Source organism: Pseudopodoces humilis, chromosome 8 (genome assembly GCF_049639895.1).
Source record: "Pseudopodoces humilis isolate 2021_Gansu_Grassland_sample_001 chromosome 8, ASM4963989v1, whole genome shotgun sequence".
In the NCBI taxonomy this organism is placed as follows: domain Eukaryota; kingdom Metazoa; phylum Chordata; class Aves; order Passeriformes; family Paridae; genus Pseudopodoces; species Pseudopodoces humilis.
Window position 1 is genome coordinate 14,340,882 of NC_142207.1, and position 15,630 is coordinate 14,356,511.

Here is a 15,630-nt window from a genome sequence, read left to right on the forward strand (position 1 = left end):
TTCTGTCCTCTTCCTGTCTCCCCTACAACACATTTTACAATCTTCTTACATGATTTGTATTTATTCTCTCATGTTCTAGCATCCAGCCAGCTGTGCCTACACTCACCATTGGCTGTCAGATCTTCTGGCTCTGCTTCATAGAGCTTATTTTTTTCTCCTTGCTTGTGTAATTTTAAGAAAAAATGAACCAAGAAGTAATAAAATAATCCTTCTTTGTATCTCTTCTGCTTTTGTGAGAAAGACAGTCTGCTTGTGGCTTGCTGTGGCAGGTTTATTATGAGAATTTATTTTGGAGGTGGGGATGTACCTGTGAGGGTGTGTCATTTTCCTGTGACAGCTGATACCAAATGAAAAGTGGAGCCAGGCGTAAGATACTAATATGTCTAGTGGGTAAATGCTGATTCAGAAAGTACTGTGGTAAAAATGGATGTACCTTTTCTTAGAACATGTGGATGGGTATTAAGAAACTTTGTGGTTTATCCTACTCCCCGGAAGTTCTAAGCACTGTCCTTGAGCATCTTCAGGCAGCGATAGCTGAAAGTACTTGTGAAAGTGAAGCACTCTTCTGTTTAGGGTACTTGAACCAGGAGGGCTTGGGACTTTCTTTCAGGACTGGGGTGACTTAAGTTCTGCACTGTTGTAAGCTGTACGATAATGATGCCCTACTTGGTTTTCCCAGGCTGCCAAGAGAGTGATCCTGCTTTCGGGAACGCCGGCCATGTCGCGGCCCGCGGAGCTCTACACGCAGATCGCCGCTGTGCAGCCAACCTTCTTCCCACAGTTCCACTCCTTTGGGCTGCGCTACTGTGATGCCAAGAAGGTACTTCTGTGGGAAACTGGCAAACTGGGACTCTGCAAACAGCACTGTATTTTTTTCAATACAGGAAGCTGTATTGAAATGTGGAGGCTTTTTCTTCCTTCTTTCTGCATCATATGACATCTTTTTTTGAGAAAGTTTCTCTGCAGAGTAACATTTTAGAAGTTCTTAAGCTGAGGAGGTGTAGGTGCTGCAGTGGTGGGCCTGAGACATGAAGGCAGTAGTGTTTCTTACCTCGGAAGACATGGAAATTAAAATGGGGGGGAAAAAAAAATCCCCAAACAAATGGAGCCATAACTGGTAAAAGGAGGCTGTTCTTATCAGATCTTGCCCCGAGTTTTTTAAAGGGGCAGAGTAACTAAGGGGCCTTCAAGCAGCTGCAGATTTGAGCTAAATGATTTTAAAATAATAAAAAACAACAAACAAAGAAAAACAAAACCCTAGTTTCTAGTTGTAGTCACTGTTTGATAAAGGACTGTTCCTTGGGAGTTTGGATTTTATAGCTCCAGGTAAGTAAAAAAATGAAGACTTACGGACTGTATCTTTGTATTCCACCCTCTTCTAATTTAGGAAATGGATGCAGTCCTCAGCATATTTTGAAAATAACTCCTCTGCCAGCTGCTCAGCAGTTGTTTCCACAGAATTACTGAGTCCAACCACTGCAAGAATTTGGCTTTGCAGGAAGCCAACATTTGCAGCCATGATAGCAAATGTCTGCCTTGCTGCCAAGGTATGGGCAACTCACCTGTACTTGAATTTGCCATCCCTAGGGCTGTTGTGTGTTTTGGAACACACACTGCTAAGAGAAGAGCTTTTGCTGCTGATTCCTATACACAGAGGCTCTAGGATCTTCTGTGCTGCTTGCATAGACACAAAAGAGGGACTCAAATCTCCCTATAGCTCTAATTCAGAATGTTTAGCAATGTGCTTGGAAACACCAAATGACCATTTCAGTGTTCAAAAATTCTGAGGAACTGAACATCATCACTGTATGCCATAAAAATAGTTACAGCTGTCTGTAGGGCCTTTGTGTTTGTTTTCTTCTATGTTTGGGGTAGCTAACATATACCAAGTTTTTACCAAAAAGATTCTCACTGCAGTCTCATATAAAATTCTTGAATCCCCTTTTTCCTAGATCTGAATGCCCACTTGCTTTCATAGCCAATGTAGTGCTGTTCTGTGTATGTCCAAATATGCAAGTCAGAGGAGCATTTAATTGGCTTTGGTAGTCACATGCAGATGCCATTGATTAGAATAAGGCCATTAGCATGCAGAATCACAGAGCATCAGTCCTGGGTCTCCATCCATAGTAGGAATCATATGGAGGGAGAGGCCACATCTTCTGCTAAGCTTCATTATCTTCAAAACTGACAGACTGCTTTCTGAGCATTCCTTTCAGAATGGTTCCTAGAGGGAAATGAAGAGGCACAGTTTAATCTTCTTGGTTTTCTACAGTGAAAAGGAAATTTGATTTGCAGCACATGAGTCTAAGTAGGTTTGGAGTTTGATAAGCCCTGTTAAAGGTAAAGTTCTGCACAAGTAGCTGTCGTTTCAATTATGAGGCACATGGACCTTGGATAAAAGAAATAAAATTGTTTTACAGGATCCAGGTTGTAACTGTGTTCAGTTTAAATGACTTTTCAACCTTCAGTGAAACTCCATATGGAAGTCACAATCTATATCAGCTTCCCTTCAAAACCTCGTCAGGATTTCTAGTATGTTCCTATGTTTGAGCTGCCTCTCCTAGACAGTTGAACATGGTTGGTTTTTCTATGCTCACCTGGGACTTACAGTTAACGTCAGTAAATGATAGCATGAACCTAGGAAGAATTTGGTTGTTTGGAGAAGTGAGGCTGCTGGAAATGAAGAGATGTAGATAGTATTAGAGAAAAAGAAATATTCAGCATATTCACGCTGCTGAATATGGGCTGCCATAGATCCACTCAGAAATGAAAAAATTTAAAAGGTGATTGTAATTGGTTCCTTCATGACTGTAGAGTATCCCTCACATTTGTTGCTGTAACTCTAACCTGTGACTGTATTAGGAGCTGCATCCTCCCTGAAGAACTGTTGTACTTCTGCTGTCAATACTTAAATAAGTTCTGCTTTCTGTCCTGAAATTGGCAGCATTATGAATGGAGATAGAATTGCACAGAACCAGAGAGGCTTTGCAAGGCTTTTGAAGATGTGTTAGGATAAAAGGTGTTATGTAAAAGTGTTTTGGTATTAATAATAAATCCAATTGCATTATAAGATTAAAGAAAAATTGGAAAGCCTGATCCATTCAATATAAAACTAAAATCTGAATAGTTTCTGTTTCAAGATTTTGTGACAGAAAATTGCAAATATCTGGCAGATCTGATTAGAAAAGTTATACGAGTTTATAATTTTTTATTAATTCAACCTCCCAACATCTGTAGTTTTAAAAATGCAGCAAGTGAAATGTCACCTGTTATTTACAAGATATCCCAAGACTGTTTCCCAAAATACATGCTGTGAATTCATTTTTCAAACTGGCTACTGTTGGCAAATATTAAGTAATTTCTATCTGAGCACATGCTCTGAATTTGTAAGTTTGGCAGCTTCTGCTAACACTGTAATAAGTTTACTGACTCATGTAAGATGCTGTAACACTTTGGTAAGAAAATGACAGTTGGAAGCATGTGTTCTGGAATATTAAGGATCAAAGCCAGATGTGTATTTTGGCAAAATAAATGTCTTTCTTTTTTTAATTTTTTTTATATTCTTTTTCTTTTGTCTTTTTTTCTCTCTGTCCCTTTGTCCCTTTCTCTCTTTCCTTTTTTCTTTTTCACAATAGGATTTACTAAAGTAAATTGTAATAATTCCAAAAATAATTATCTCTATATCTAGCTAGGTGCAGCACAGAGCTAAGATGTTTCCTTGTTTGCAAATCGTTCCAGCACCACAAGCAATATATAACCTAAATGTACTGTGGAGACTCTGCCTGTGTGTGCTTTTTAAACAGGACTGTAGATGGTATCTTGGCTCTGTGTGTGCCTTGTTCTTCGCCTTAAGAGGATGCTGCTCTTCTGAAATCAATTTGGCTATGTGGACACAAAGCATATTTATGACGTGTTTGTTAAGGAAGTTAAGCAAGGTGAGAAAACACAGGCTTTTAAGTGGAAAGAGGTAGCCTGAGGAATAGCCAGGCCCCACAGCAGGCTTTGCTGAGCAGCCTAATCATGTTGATCTCTCCTACTCACCTATCAGTGCACTGAGCAGTGTGGGCAGTGGGCTTTGGTAGGCTGGGCACAACACCAGAGGGTCCTTCTTGGTTCTGTCCATCTGCTCTGCTGGGCCCTCGGAACCTGAGAAATGCATAAAGACTGTCAGTTTTCATGCAGAATGCCTAAAGCTAATAAACCCAGGTAGACTTGAACTGGCTTTGTATGGACCTGAGGGACGTGTTACACTCTTGGTTTCCGGAAAGCAGAGCAGTGATACCCATGCTGGTTTTTTGAGGGGTTGGCTGAGATCCAGGTGGGCTTATTCACTCTAGCCCTACACCACTGTGCTGTTGTCAGAGCTAAAGTTTTAATGCTACAAGATTCAATTGTATTGAATTGTTTCCTGCTTTAATGAACCAACTCTAGCTAATCAAATGGTGCCATAATTATGTAGGAATAGATTAAGTCAGATGAGTTTAATGATGGCCATAAGTACCAGAATCTGAAGTCAGTTAATGGTTCACATCTGTACAATATGGTAATAGGATTGCACATTGTTTTACCTTAACCTGAAGTAGGAATGTTCACTTCTGGATATCAGAGAGGTCTTAATTGCCTGTAAGCTCTTTGATTCTTCCTCTTCCTATCCCACAGCAACTTCTCATCCCTGTTCATCAAAGCATCACCCCTTAATACAGTCAGTAGCACGACTAACCTTATGGCTAGTATGATTTATTTTTTTGTCTCACACATTCTAGGAGAGGATGGAGGATGCAGTGAATACTTAGAAGCTTCTTTCTCTTTTTCTTCAATTTATGGGTTGTAGCAATTTTCTCTTGGGGAAGACAAAATCAATACAGATTTTTAAGGATAAATTTATTTTATCAATTAATATAGCAAATTGAAGTGCTGAGGCTCCTCACATCTCCATTATATGCATTTCAGGAGGGAATATGTAGTGGCTTACTTTGGTCTGTTATTCCAAGACCAGAGACTGTATTTTTGGACACTGCCATTATAACTTAGAACGAGAGATATGAGAAAGATTTCACCTCTCTCCTCACCTTGTTTTTTTGGTATTTCTGTAGCTTTATTCCCTACACTTACTTGTGAAATTGCAGCAGAAAGGTTTCTTTTTTTCCCTTGCTTCAGCATTAAAACCATATTGATCTCTTCTCTGAAAGACAGACAAGATGATTGAAAGATGCTTCTTTTGGGGAATGTACCAGTTTTGATGCCACTGTTATTCTTTCTCAGAGAACAAAAGATAGGCTGTGAGGTTGCAGGTAGGTTGCCTGTGCACAGGATCTTGGAGGATAGCCCAGGTTCATAGGAGAGTGCTTCAAGGAGGAGTAAATGAGTTGATCAGGGGAGCTTTGAGGTGATGATGCTTTGAAGAGCCAATGTTTGGAGTGATGTGTTTTGGGCCACAGTTTATTTCTGGTTTGCTTGAGTCTGAGCCAAACATGGTAATGGCAGAAATAGAGTATGTCAGGAAGCAGAGCAGGAGTCAGGTCACAGTGGAAAATAGGCAGTTCTGACCTAGCATGTCAGACAAGTGTAACAGCTCTGTGAAGGCATCTGGGTTAAGGATATTTGTGCTCATGCTGTCAGAGAGTATTTTTGTGTGACTCTCTGCTTAAAGCTGAGATAAATGTGCATGCACAGAATTGCAGTGAGTTCTTTTGGCCTGCTCAAAGCTACAGGTGGAGAGCAGCAACGCCTTGCTGTGTGAGAGTGAATATCAGGGCACAGGGCTGGAATAGGGATCCCTGCCACCTTTCTGCATAGCCTTCTTCCCTGCACCTCCCTGAGCTCTTGTAGGTTGGAGGAAGGGAAGCTTGTGAGTAACAATGTTACGTGTATTAGTTTATACACTTCTACCTGATTGCCATTTTTGTCAAATCTCCTGCTGTCAAGTTCTTGCCTTGTTGGGATTCCCTGGAAATTTATTCTGCTTTTGGCTTGTACCCAGAGTAGTCTCTTAGAGGTTTGACACTGATAACTGCCTTGGTCTTTCCCAGATGCCATGGGGTTGGGACTACTCTGGATCGTCCAACTTAACTGAACTGAAAATTTTGCTGGAAGAGTCCATCATGATCCGACGTCTGAAATCAGATGTGCTTTCCCAGCTTCCAGCAAAGCAACGCAAAATGGTTGTGGTGGCTCCTGAAGGCATTAGTGCAAAGACCAAAGCTGCGTTGGCAGCTGAAGCAAAGAAGATGGCCAAAGGATATGAAAGTGTAAGTCAGAAATTTACTTTGCAATGTGCCATTGCTATTTCAGGTACTTTTATTTTAAAAAAACTTTTTTGTGAAAAAGCAGTACCCTGAGTTCCAAAGGTCAGAGCCACACCTTATGTGAAGGCAGTTTTAGATGAGTGTACAGCACAATCAAAACTAGCTCAGCTTGATTTGCTTTTGATCTAAGCAGTCTACTTTGTCCCTTTGTGTGAAATACCATTTCCTCTCTTTTTTTCTCTCTTGTTTGTAATTTCTAATTGTCTTTCATATCTCCTGCCTCTCTACTTACTCTCCTGCCTAGCCTTGTAATCTCATTCAGCCTACAAAAACAGCCTTGAGCTGTGCTGTGGTACAGAGCAGTAGCCAAAAATGTGAAGGGTTTCTTTTTGCTTTTCTTGTTTGTTTTCCTTGTATGTGTGGAAAATGTATGTTCTAGGCTCCTAGGTTGCTAATACAGTTCAGCAAGAACTTAGGGATTTTTCCTTGCCATTTTAGTTGGGACACATTTCTCAACTAAAACTGCATTTGTGATACACTTGACATCCAGCTTGTAAGAGTTGAGTGGGAGGTAGGAAGGGAGGTGTCAGGGCTGTGTGAGTATCTGCTGTACCTAATGGCAAGTAGGAGACTTCCCCCCCAGGCCTCTATTGTTGTACCTTTTTTAGGCTGATGTTTTTTCCTTGCAAAGTGTTTATTGGCAGCAGCAGAAATACCAGATCTGTAAGCAAGAAGGAGAAAAGGCATTTTTTGAGACTTAAATTTGTTTATCTCTTCCTTCTACAGAAACAACAGGAGAAGGAAGCTCTTCTTGTCTTCTTCAGCAGAACGGCAGAAGCTAAAATCCGCTCAGTCGTGTAAGCGCCGTGTCACTGCTTCATTCTTGCCCAGTAAAATGTGGTTTTCTGCTGAGAACAGGGAGACAGTGCCTGAGAGATAACAGTGCAGGGACATGAAGCACAGCCTCAAGTCAGCCTAGAAAAACTTGACTGTAATTACAATGCACTAAACATTTTCTTCTCTTGGGGTTCTTTGGCTGAATAAGTCTTCTGATTTCATTCCAGATACAAATCTAAGCTGTCATTTGAACCATTTAAAATGCCTCTGTGTTTGGGACTGGGATGAAATTCCCTGATCTGGACTCTTTTTCAATTTAAGGAGCAGGGGAATAATGAACTAAAAGCATCAACAGAATTTGAGAAAACAAATGCTGCAGTTCTGCTGCTGCAGGAATCCTGAACCAAAAAGCTTATGAGATGGGCTGAGCTTTAGTTTTAGTGTGCTTTAGGCATCGTAGCTACTGAAGGTAGCTACAGCTCCTGCTGAAGTTTTTGGCTCTTCAACAGGGCTCACATGGGACCTCAGTAGTAAAACTTTTGTACTATGGGTGTGCTTTTAACTCTCTCTTCCCTAGAAGTAATTTCTTTCTGTGTCCTTTCATCCTTAGCCTTTTTGCTGGGACTACAAAGGAGTTGCTTTCTAATAAGTCGTATAGTAATAATATAAAAATGGTTTACTTTCCACAGCTCTCTGAATGTCAGGACCAACTGATGTGCACTGTGTGATTTCACAGTCACAGACCTTGCTGCAAAATTTGCTTGTTTGGCACAGAACTGCTCTTCATAGTCCCAGTATTCATTTCTGTAGAAGATTTTCTTCCTTTTATGTTAGTGAAGAGTTAGAAGACTTCTTTTTATTTCAGTTGCAAAGTGTGAACTGAATATAAAATCATGAAGTGCTGTTTATTTGACTTGCTGGTAGGAAGTAGTCCATTTTTTCCTGGGGTTTAGTAGCATTTAAAATATCTGTTACTACAAGCTGCTAAGGTACAGTGCCATCTAACTAATGGTACTGCACTGTGATCATCAGCATTTCCCGTGTCACCCTTAATGACATATCTTCCATTGCTTCCATTGAAATCACATGCCATTTGTTAAATAGAATGTGGGAATGAGATACAAAATAATTGTGATGTGTTGGTTGACATCTGCTTACTACTCTGAATGTTTGCTTTGATACTTGTTTTAAAATACAGCAGTCCCACTCCTCTCCCAGATTTCTTTTTTAAATAATACTGTCATGTAATGGGGATCTGAATATTATGAACCCTGCAAAGTTGTCTGCCTTTGCTGGAAATCCTTCTTGGTCCTTTGTGGCAGTTGCTGCTGACCTAAGATGTGTTGACTTTAGCAAAGGTCTTTGTATTCCTGATCTTCTCAACAACTTTGCTGTTCCAAAGAAAGAATGACATAATCTGTATGGGCTCACAGGTGTTCCTCAGGCTCCAGTTAATCTGATTGTAATACAAGTTACTGCATAGAAACGGGTTCTGTAGCTGTGCTGCCTGTCCATGGGAAAAGCTAGATGTTTTCATTGAAGTCATTTAAAAAAGGAGTCTTGTTGCCTCTCATTGGCCATGAAGCCTATATGCATGTGGATAACGCCTAGAAATAGCTGTCAAATTTAGATACTTAAGCTGGAGTAAACTGTCAGTGGGAACCCTTGTAAGAAAAGGTACTTTCTTCTGATCAATGTGTTAGAGGTGTTTTTGTTGATATAAAAACTATCCCAGGTAAACCCAGGAAGTTTAACTGCATACAGATTATTTTTAGTGCATTGTGATTGTGCAGAAGTTAGAAATACAGACGGATGAGTGAGATTGTAAGTAAGTGTAGATGACCTTCAGTCATTGGCCTGGGATGTCATGTTCCAAGTAGGATACACTAAACTGATTCTTTTTGACACCCAAGTATAATGTAGGCAGCTGTGTCTGCCTGTGGTGAAGAAAAACTGAGGGAATTTTCCTTTCTGTATTTTAGTCTATAGAAGACTTGACTTGATACTTGCACTTCACTTCAGCTTTTTATGCTAGCCAGTTCCCTAGTGTTTGTGTATAGATGGGCAGTATCTTCAAAACTTGTTGTGAGCAAAGTCTGTATTCTCTCAGCACCTAATTTTATACTGTTTTGGTGGTTTTCCTTTTTCATGTAGAGAATACATCCTGGAGTTACTGGAAAGTGGGAATAATAAATTCCTGGTGTTTGCTCATCACAAGATAATGCTGGATGCAGTGGTTGCAGAGCTGAAGAAGAAAGTAAGTGACTGACTGATTTGTCTTAACTTTATTACTCTTTCAGTTTCAGAGCTGTTGAACAGCCCTCTGGATTTATGGCTGCTCAGATAGTTGAGGACAGTTAGTGACAGAGATGATTTCTACTTGCTGTGCTTCTGAGTGTGCCCTTCAACTTCACTGGGGGAGCTGAGGGTGAATGCCTCACAGCATGCACTTTGTATTAGCTGAATGGCTTTTATTGTATTTAATGTTTTTTAATTCCACTGTCTTCCCTGGAGCTTGTGAATTCTTGGAGTGTTACCCTTTGTGGCTGTTTTTCTCCAGGCTTTCCTTAGAGGGAGAATGAGACTACCCAAGCCCACCATCGCTGCCTGCCTTTACCTCTGTTGTGCTTTTACATTTTTGAACTAAGATACTGAAGGGAGACTTGACAGACCTGCCAGTCATTTCTCTTGACTTCTCTTGTTTGTTGAACTTTACATGTGAGATTTCAATGGATGCTTCTAAAGCATGCTGGGTCATGCTTGGAGCAGTGTGAAGAACGGTTTAGGATAACATTCCAGACTATAACCCACAGTGGCATTGGTGACTTTGCTCAGTGGAAGCACTGGACATGGAATCCACCAAAACATGGAAGGAGTATACAAGAAAGGGGACACCCTTTCTCTAAACAGCATCATCTGCCTTTTCACAGCATGTTGAGTACATTCGCATTGACGGCTGCACATCTTCAGCTGAGCGGCAGTCTCTGTGCCAGAAGTTCCAGTTCTCAGAGAAGCAGGCTGTGGCTGTCCTTTCACTCACTGCTGCAAACATGGGCCTGACACTGTCTGCTGCAGATCTGGTGGTGTTTGCAGAGCTCTTCTGGAACCCAGGGGTAAGTGTCGTGGAGGGAACAGCAGTTGGATGTTCCCTGAAGAGCAGAAATGTTGCTGATTAAGAGATGTAATGGGCAGGCAACTTTCTCTAGGGTTTGTCTCTTTCTGATGTCTGCAACCACAGGTGCCTGGGCTTGAACCTGTGAGGCTGGTTTACACAGCTTTCTAACAGGGGAAGGTGGTACAAAAGGGAAACATGCTTCTGTCTTTATTTGACAGAGCTCTTAAGGGTTTGCCCAGCCAAGACCTGAAAGTCCATCATCAGTGCTGACCCTCTATTTTGGAAAACTTTGATGCCTTTTGGTAACCTGGTGTACCAGATTACTTCTTGGCCTACTCTGAGAATACAGGTTTTAACAGGATCTAGATAAGAAAGAGTTGCTAAGCAGAAGAAATGAGATCTTCTGTTCTCTGGTGCTTACACTGTTTCTCAGATGTTGCAGTTTTCACTTTCTATTTGTCATGTTTTTACGTTAAGATTTTGATCCAAGCAGAAGATCGAGCACACCGAATTGGACAAACCAGCTCCGTTAATGTTCACTACCTGGTGGCTAAAGGCACAGCAGATGACTACTTATGGTAAGAAGTGAGAAAGACATTTTGGTTCTCCTGACACGTTTCCACTGTTGGTCACATATGTGGTGTGAGGGGTTAATGCTAGTGCTGATTTCCACAGCCTGTGACAGGAGGATCAGTACGTGCCAGGGCTGCTGCAAGCTGGTGACGTGGCCTGGCTGCAGTGGACATGACTGAGTGGCTGACAAGCAGGAGAAATAAAAATAGTTACCTGACAAAGAAAGGGCTCTTAAAAGAAATTTTGGGAGAGCTGATGCATCTAAAACCTTTGCAGTCTCAGTGTAAGGAGGAGAAATTGTCTTAGATAATAGCTCAGAACATTCCTGTGCTAGGGTACTGTAAAGTGATGAGACTTTTCAACAGAGTCAGCAGACACTGGAGATGGTTCAGTGTATTGTAGATCAGTTCTGAGGAGCAATCTGGCTGCTGGGTGCTTGGACAGGGAGCTGTGGAGGAGAACTGCATTGTTGCCACCTTCTTGCTCTTCAGTGAGCCCTTCAGAGAGATGAAAAAGGTACTATTGACCACCTTTGGATAGTTATGCTATGAGGCTTTTTGGCTGCAGTGAGTTACCAGTGGACATTAGTTCTTAGGGCTTGGGAATCTGACATCTGGGGGTGGACAGGATCTGAGGAATCTTTAGTGCTGCGAGGGAGCTGACCTGAAAATGATAAAAAGAAGTTATCCACCAGCTGCTTCATTTAAAGTCCAAAATTGCATCCTTATTACCTTGTTTAAAGGAATGAATTAACTAAGTGAACTTGTGCAGTTCCCAGAATATCATGATGGCAAGTAATTATATCCCTACAATGCAACGATCTGGAAACTGATGCATCACCCAAATTTCATGGAAAGTTAATGACAGTAATTCTGCCTTTATTTGTGAAATGCTGTCTGTGCAGTCATTAGTGCTTAATGGGGAAGAAATATGGCTCTCGAAAGGACTGTGGCATCTTTTTAAAGACAAGAAAAAGAACAAGAGGATGAGGCTATTTGGAAAATGCACTAATTGTGCCATGGCCTTGGCATCTTTTAGTGTCCGGTGTGCAGGTGTGGCTGGGACCTCTCAGTCTCTTGGGCCAGTGATGGAGTCTTCCTTCTGCTGTTTGTTGGGAGTTATCTTTGAAATGCTGATACATCTGTTGTTGGGGTTTACCATTACTTGCCTTGGAGATTGAGCACATAGCTACTAGGAGTCCCTTTTAACTGCATCTTCTTGGTCTGACTTCATACCATTGGTGTTGCCTCAGTCCATTAGTTTCTCTATTGGATGTGTGTGTTCTCCAAATATTTATAGTCCAAAATCCTCTAATTGTTACCAATTTAATTGATTTATATCTCAAGACAGCATACAGTGATTATAATCAAGAGGAGGACAGGTTAAAGAACCAACCAAGTTTGGTAGAAAAGCCATCTTTATACCCATTTGTATCCTTTTTTAATCTACACATAGTAAATGAAGCAGTGTCCTTGATTTTTTCCTTTAAATAATATCCATTTATCACTCCTAGGCCAATGATTCAGGAGAAGATCAAAGTGCTGGGTGAAGCTGGTCTTTCAGAAACCAATTTCTCCGAAACAGCTGAGTCAACTAACTACTTTCCCAGGGTAATTGACCTGAAAGAATATTGGTGGTCCCTGGGAGGGGCTGAATGGGTTTTGGCTTGTGTACATCTCACCAGTACAGGTGACCTTACACCTGTTCTGCCTTTAATGCCACAGAACAGATTGTTCAACTCCTCCCAGAATCCATGCCTTGGCTTGGACTCTCCACAGAAGTTCCAAGCCTGCTACCTGCAAGGAGAGTTAAGCATCCATGTAATATATATGTCTTTGAGAATATATGTATGAGATAGATATGTGTATCTATCATGTATGGTATGATCTGTACACATAAGTGTACTATGTAAGGGGAGTGTCCTCTGATTTTGATCTCTGTATTTTACATGACATATGTGGATGTAGATCCTGTTCTGTTCTGTTTCCTCAGCCAGATCCAAAACAGAAGACTATCTATGACCTTTTCCAGAAGACCTTCTCTGAGAGCAGAGATGATGCTGATGATATTTTGTTTTTGGAGGCAGCTGATGCTGGCTGTGAGTTTGACTCTGGCAGTGCCTTGCAAGACAGAGAAACAGAGACATGTTCAGTGAGTCCCAAAAAAAAGCGGCGTATTGAGGAAGTGTAAATGGTAACAGCTAAGAGATTATTTTTTTTTATTATTAAAAAAGAAAAAACAAAAGCAATCATGTATTATTTTTTTAGTTTTTGAAAATAAAGGACTTGAAGTTTTCTGTATCTCTGGCATGTTTCATCTCAAAGAATAAGAAGAAGGCAGTCTCACAGTGTGACAGATGTGCAGCACACACCTGGCAGCCTGTGGGGTTTGCAGTCCTTGTTTTACTGATGACTGAATGGACATGGGCAAGTATCATTCTGCTCTGTTTCAGCATGTCAGCTTCCAAGTTGTTTTGTTTAAAAAGCAGATAATGGCTGTCTGTCCCCAAGGCAGAAGTCTTCAGAAGACAACTCACCAGGAGCTGCAGAGTGCTTTTGACTATGTTTTCCATTTCCAAAAGTCTGTATTTCTAGTTTGTTCACTAGCAAATTTGGCCATTTCTTGGATCACTCACAGACTGGCTCTTAGGTATTCCATCTGGCCATGAGGAAAAATCCAAACAGATCTTGATTTTTGTGAAGATGGGGAAGAGGAGGGAAAAGAGGAAGTTACCGCCTTGAAGCTAAGTAAAGTGTAGCTGTGTGTCAGTAAGCATGAATTGCATGTTTTAGGCACGTGTCTGCCTCTGCACATTCATCTCTGGCTTTGTGCTGAATATTGGGACCTGCTCCATGGCATGTGCTTGTTCTCTCAGTGGAGGGTGAAGCTTGTGCTGACTTCCAGGGGTTAACCTTCTCAGGGAGGAGGGGTGTGTAGGTAGTTGTATATTTTCCTCAAGACTTGACTGATTTCTACAGGTGAATGAGGAGAAGGGGACACAGGCAGACTTTTGCTCTTTTGTAAGACTGATTCTGGACTGAACTGTTTAAATAAAAAGTTGTTTTAAGTTGTGATTCCCAAGCTTTTGGTACTTTTTCTATTTTAGCATTCCATCTCTCAGTTAGCTGTGTTTTACAGCCATAATCTGTAGAAAAGGCAGCAAACTGAAGGCTTACATTTAGCTTCTGGAGGCCAGCAGCTAACATGCTGTGGAGGTGATGTGCTTGGCTCTGTGCAGATACCAGACACTGACAAAAATATCTCTCTTGCATAGCAGAGGAGAAAAATGTTTGTGCTGTAAGATCAACCTGGTAACATTACGTATTTTTTCCTGCATTGAAGGGTTTGATTGTTCCATTTTCAGCTGGTGTCGTCATGGAAATGCCCCACAGGCTGCATGTACAATTGTGCTGGGTGGAGAGCTGCTTCTCATTCATGACTGCAGACGGTGCTTTGGGGTGTAAGCAGTAGCAAGGGGTGTTGTGACTGGGCAACTGGAGAAAATTCTTTATCTCTGGGTTTCAGGCTGAGATAAGTGGGTTTGATGGCAGTTAACCATCACTGCTCTTACTTCAACAGCTGGCCAGGTGATGAAGACATGCTTTTTGACAATTTTAAGTGTCTGTCATCTTGAACACAGAATACTTAATCCGTCTGTAGGACGAGTGATCTTTCTACTTGCAAAGTAGGTTGTTCTGAGTAAGGGGTGAGAAATGTTGCTGTCTGCTGACTGAAAAAAATGCAAAAGGCATTATTTCTTTACTCATATTGTTGTCTCCTATAAAAGTAGTTCTCTTCTTTGTAAAGTTACAGTTATTTCAAAACAGTACTTTTCTAAGATACACTGAAAGCGCCCTTGGAGAATTCTGTTCTTATTAACTCAATTCATCTTGTCCATATGTTGGTAAATCCCAGTCCTTCTAGAGGAATGTACTTTCCCTTTGTTAGGACCCATAAAATCTCATCAGGTTTGCTGCACAGATACAGAGGTTTTTTAAACACATTTGAGATTCATTTTTTCTTTACTACATGAGAAAGGGGAGAAGAACTTTGCAGGAAAGTGCTGTTAGTGATGACTTGAAGGGATTGGAGAGACTGCCGGCCTTATCCCAATGGCACCATTAGCCCATCATTAATATGGTGAGGAGGTGGCTGGGCAGCTGGCAGCAGGCTCAGACAGGATCTCCAAGGCTTGCTGACAAGAACCTCTGCAAGGCAGTTTGCAGGATGCCAGTGAGACCCACAGCAGGCTCAGGAGCTTGGAGCACTCCTGGGGCCTCTTGCGCCTGCCAGCTGAAGATGATAGAGCTGTATCTTTTTGGTGTTATCTAAAACCAGTAGAGGAATGGAAAGGATCCCTCTTACTGGATCTTGGAGCATCTTACTGTGGCTGGACGCCTGCTTGTACACCTGCAGCAGTGCTCCCACACACATTGCAGAAAGGTGTGTTTTCAAGAAGGATGCCAAAACAGCAACAACAAGTTAAAATACTTCAGCAATAAGCTGGAGCAGTTCCAACTAAGTGTTCTCCATGCCCCAGACTGGCTAGCTTCGTGAGCTGAAGAGTTCAAGGGGGTGGACTATCAAGGCAAGGCTGTGCTGGCCTGTCTGTGTCCTTCCTCTTCTCAGTTCCCTGGAAAATGAAATGTGTGTTTACTTTGGCAGTGCTGCGAATGGCTGTCACCCAGGGCAGCTGGGTTTGGTTGTTGCCAGAGCTGTCTGTGACACTGGTAGATGATGGATATGACCATGTGCTGTACTGTCAAAGCAAACTGAACTCTGTAGATACAGACCAGAGAATAGCAGTAGATTCTCTGGATGTGTTGGCTGACAATTTTTATATTTTTTAATCATATCGTC

The 15,630-nt window shown here is 41.5% G+C and overlaps 1 protein-coding gene across 7 annotated transcripts in view; it reads left to right on the forward strand.

Moving 5' to 3' along the window:
• SMARCAL1 (SNF2 related chromatin remodeling annealing helicase 1) overlaps positions 1-13,844 on the forward strand; it is a 37,256-nt gene extending 23,412 nt beyond the window's left edge. For 6 of the 7 annotated variants that reach the window (XM_088059280.1, XM_005519686.3, XM_014249205.2 and 3 more), the window contains exons 10-17: positions 680-820; positions 6,030-6,248; positions 7,032-7,102; positions 9,237-9,339; positions 10,013-10,195; positions 10,675-10,775; positions 12,284-12,380; positions 12,763-13,844. In XM_088059280.1, the coding sequence (XP_087915406.1) occupies positions 680-820; positions 6,030-6,248; positions 7,032-7,102; positions 9,237-9,339; positions 10,013-10,195; positions 10,675-10,775; positions 12,284-12,380; positions 12,763-12,960 (1,113 nt within the window). In that variant the 3' untranslated portion in view covers positions 12,961-13,844. The remainder of the gene's footprint in view (positions 1-679; positions 821-6,029; positions 6,249-7,031; positions 7,103-9,236; positions 9,340-10,012; positions 10,196-10,674; positions 10,776-12,283; positions 12,381-12,762) is intronic. The other variant, XM_088059282.1, reaches the window with a different exon arrangement.
• Positions 13,845-15,630: the final 1,786 nt, after the last annotated feature.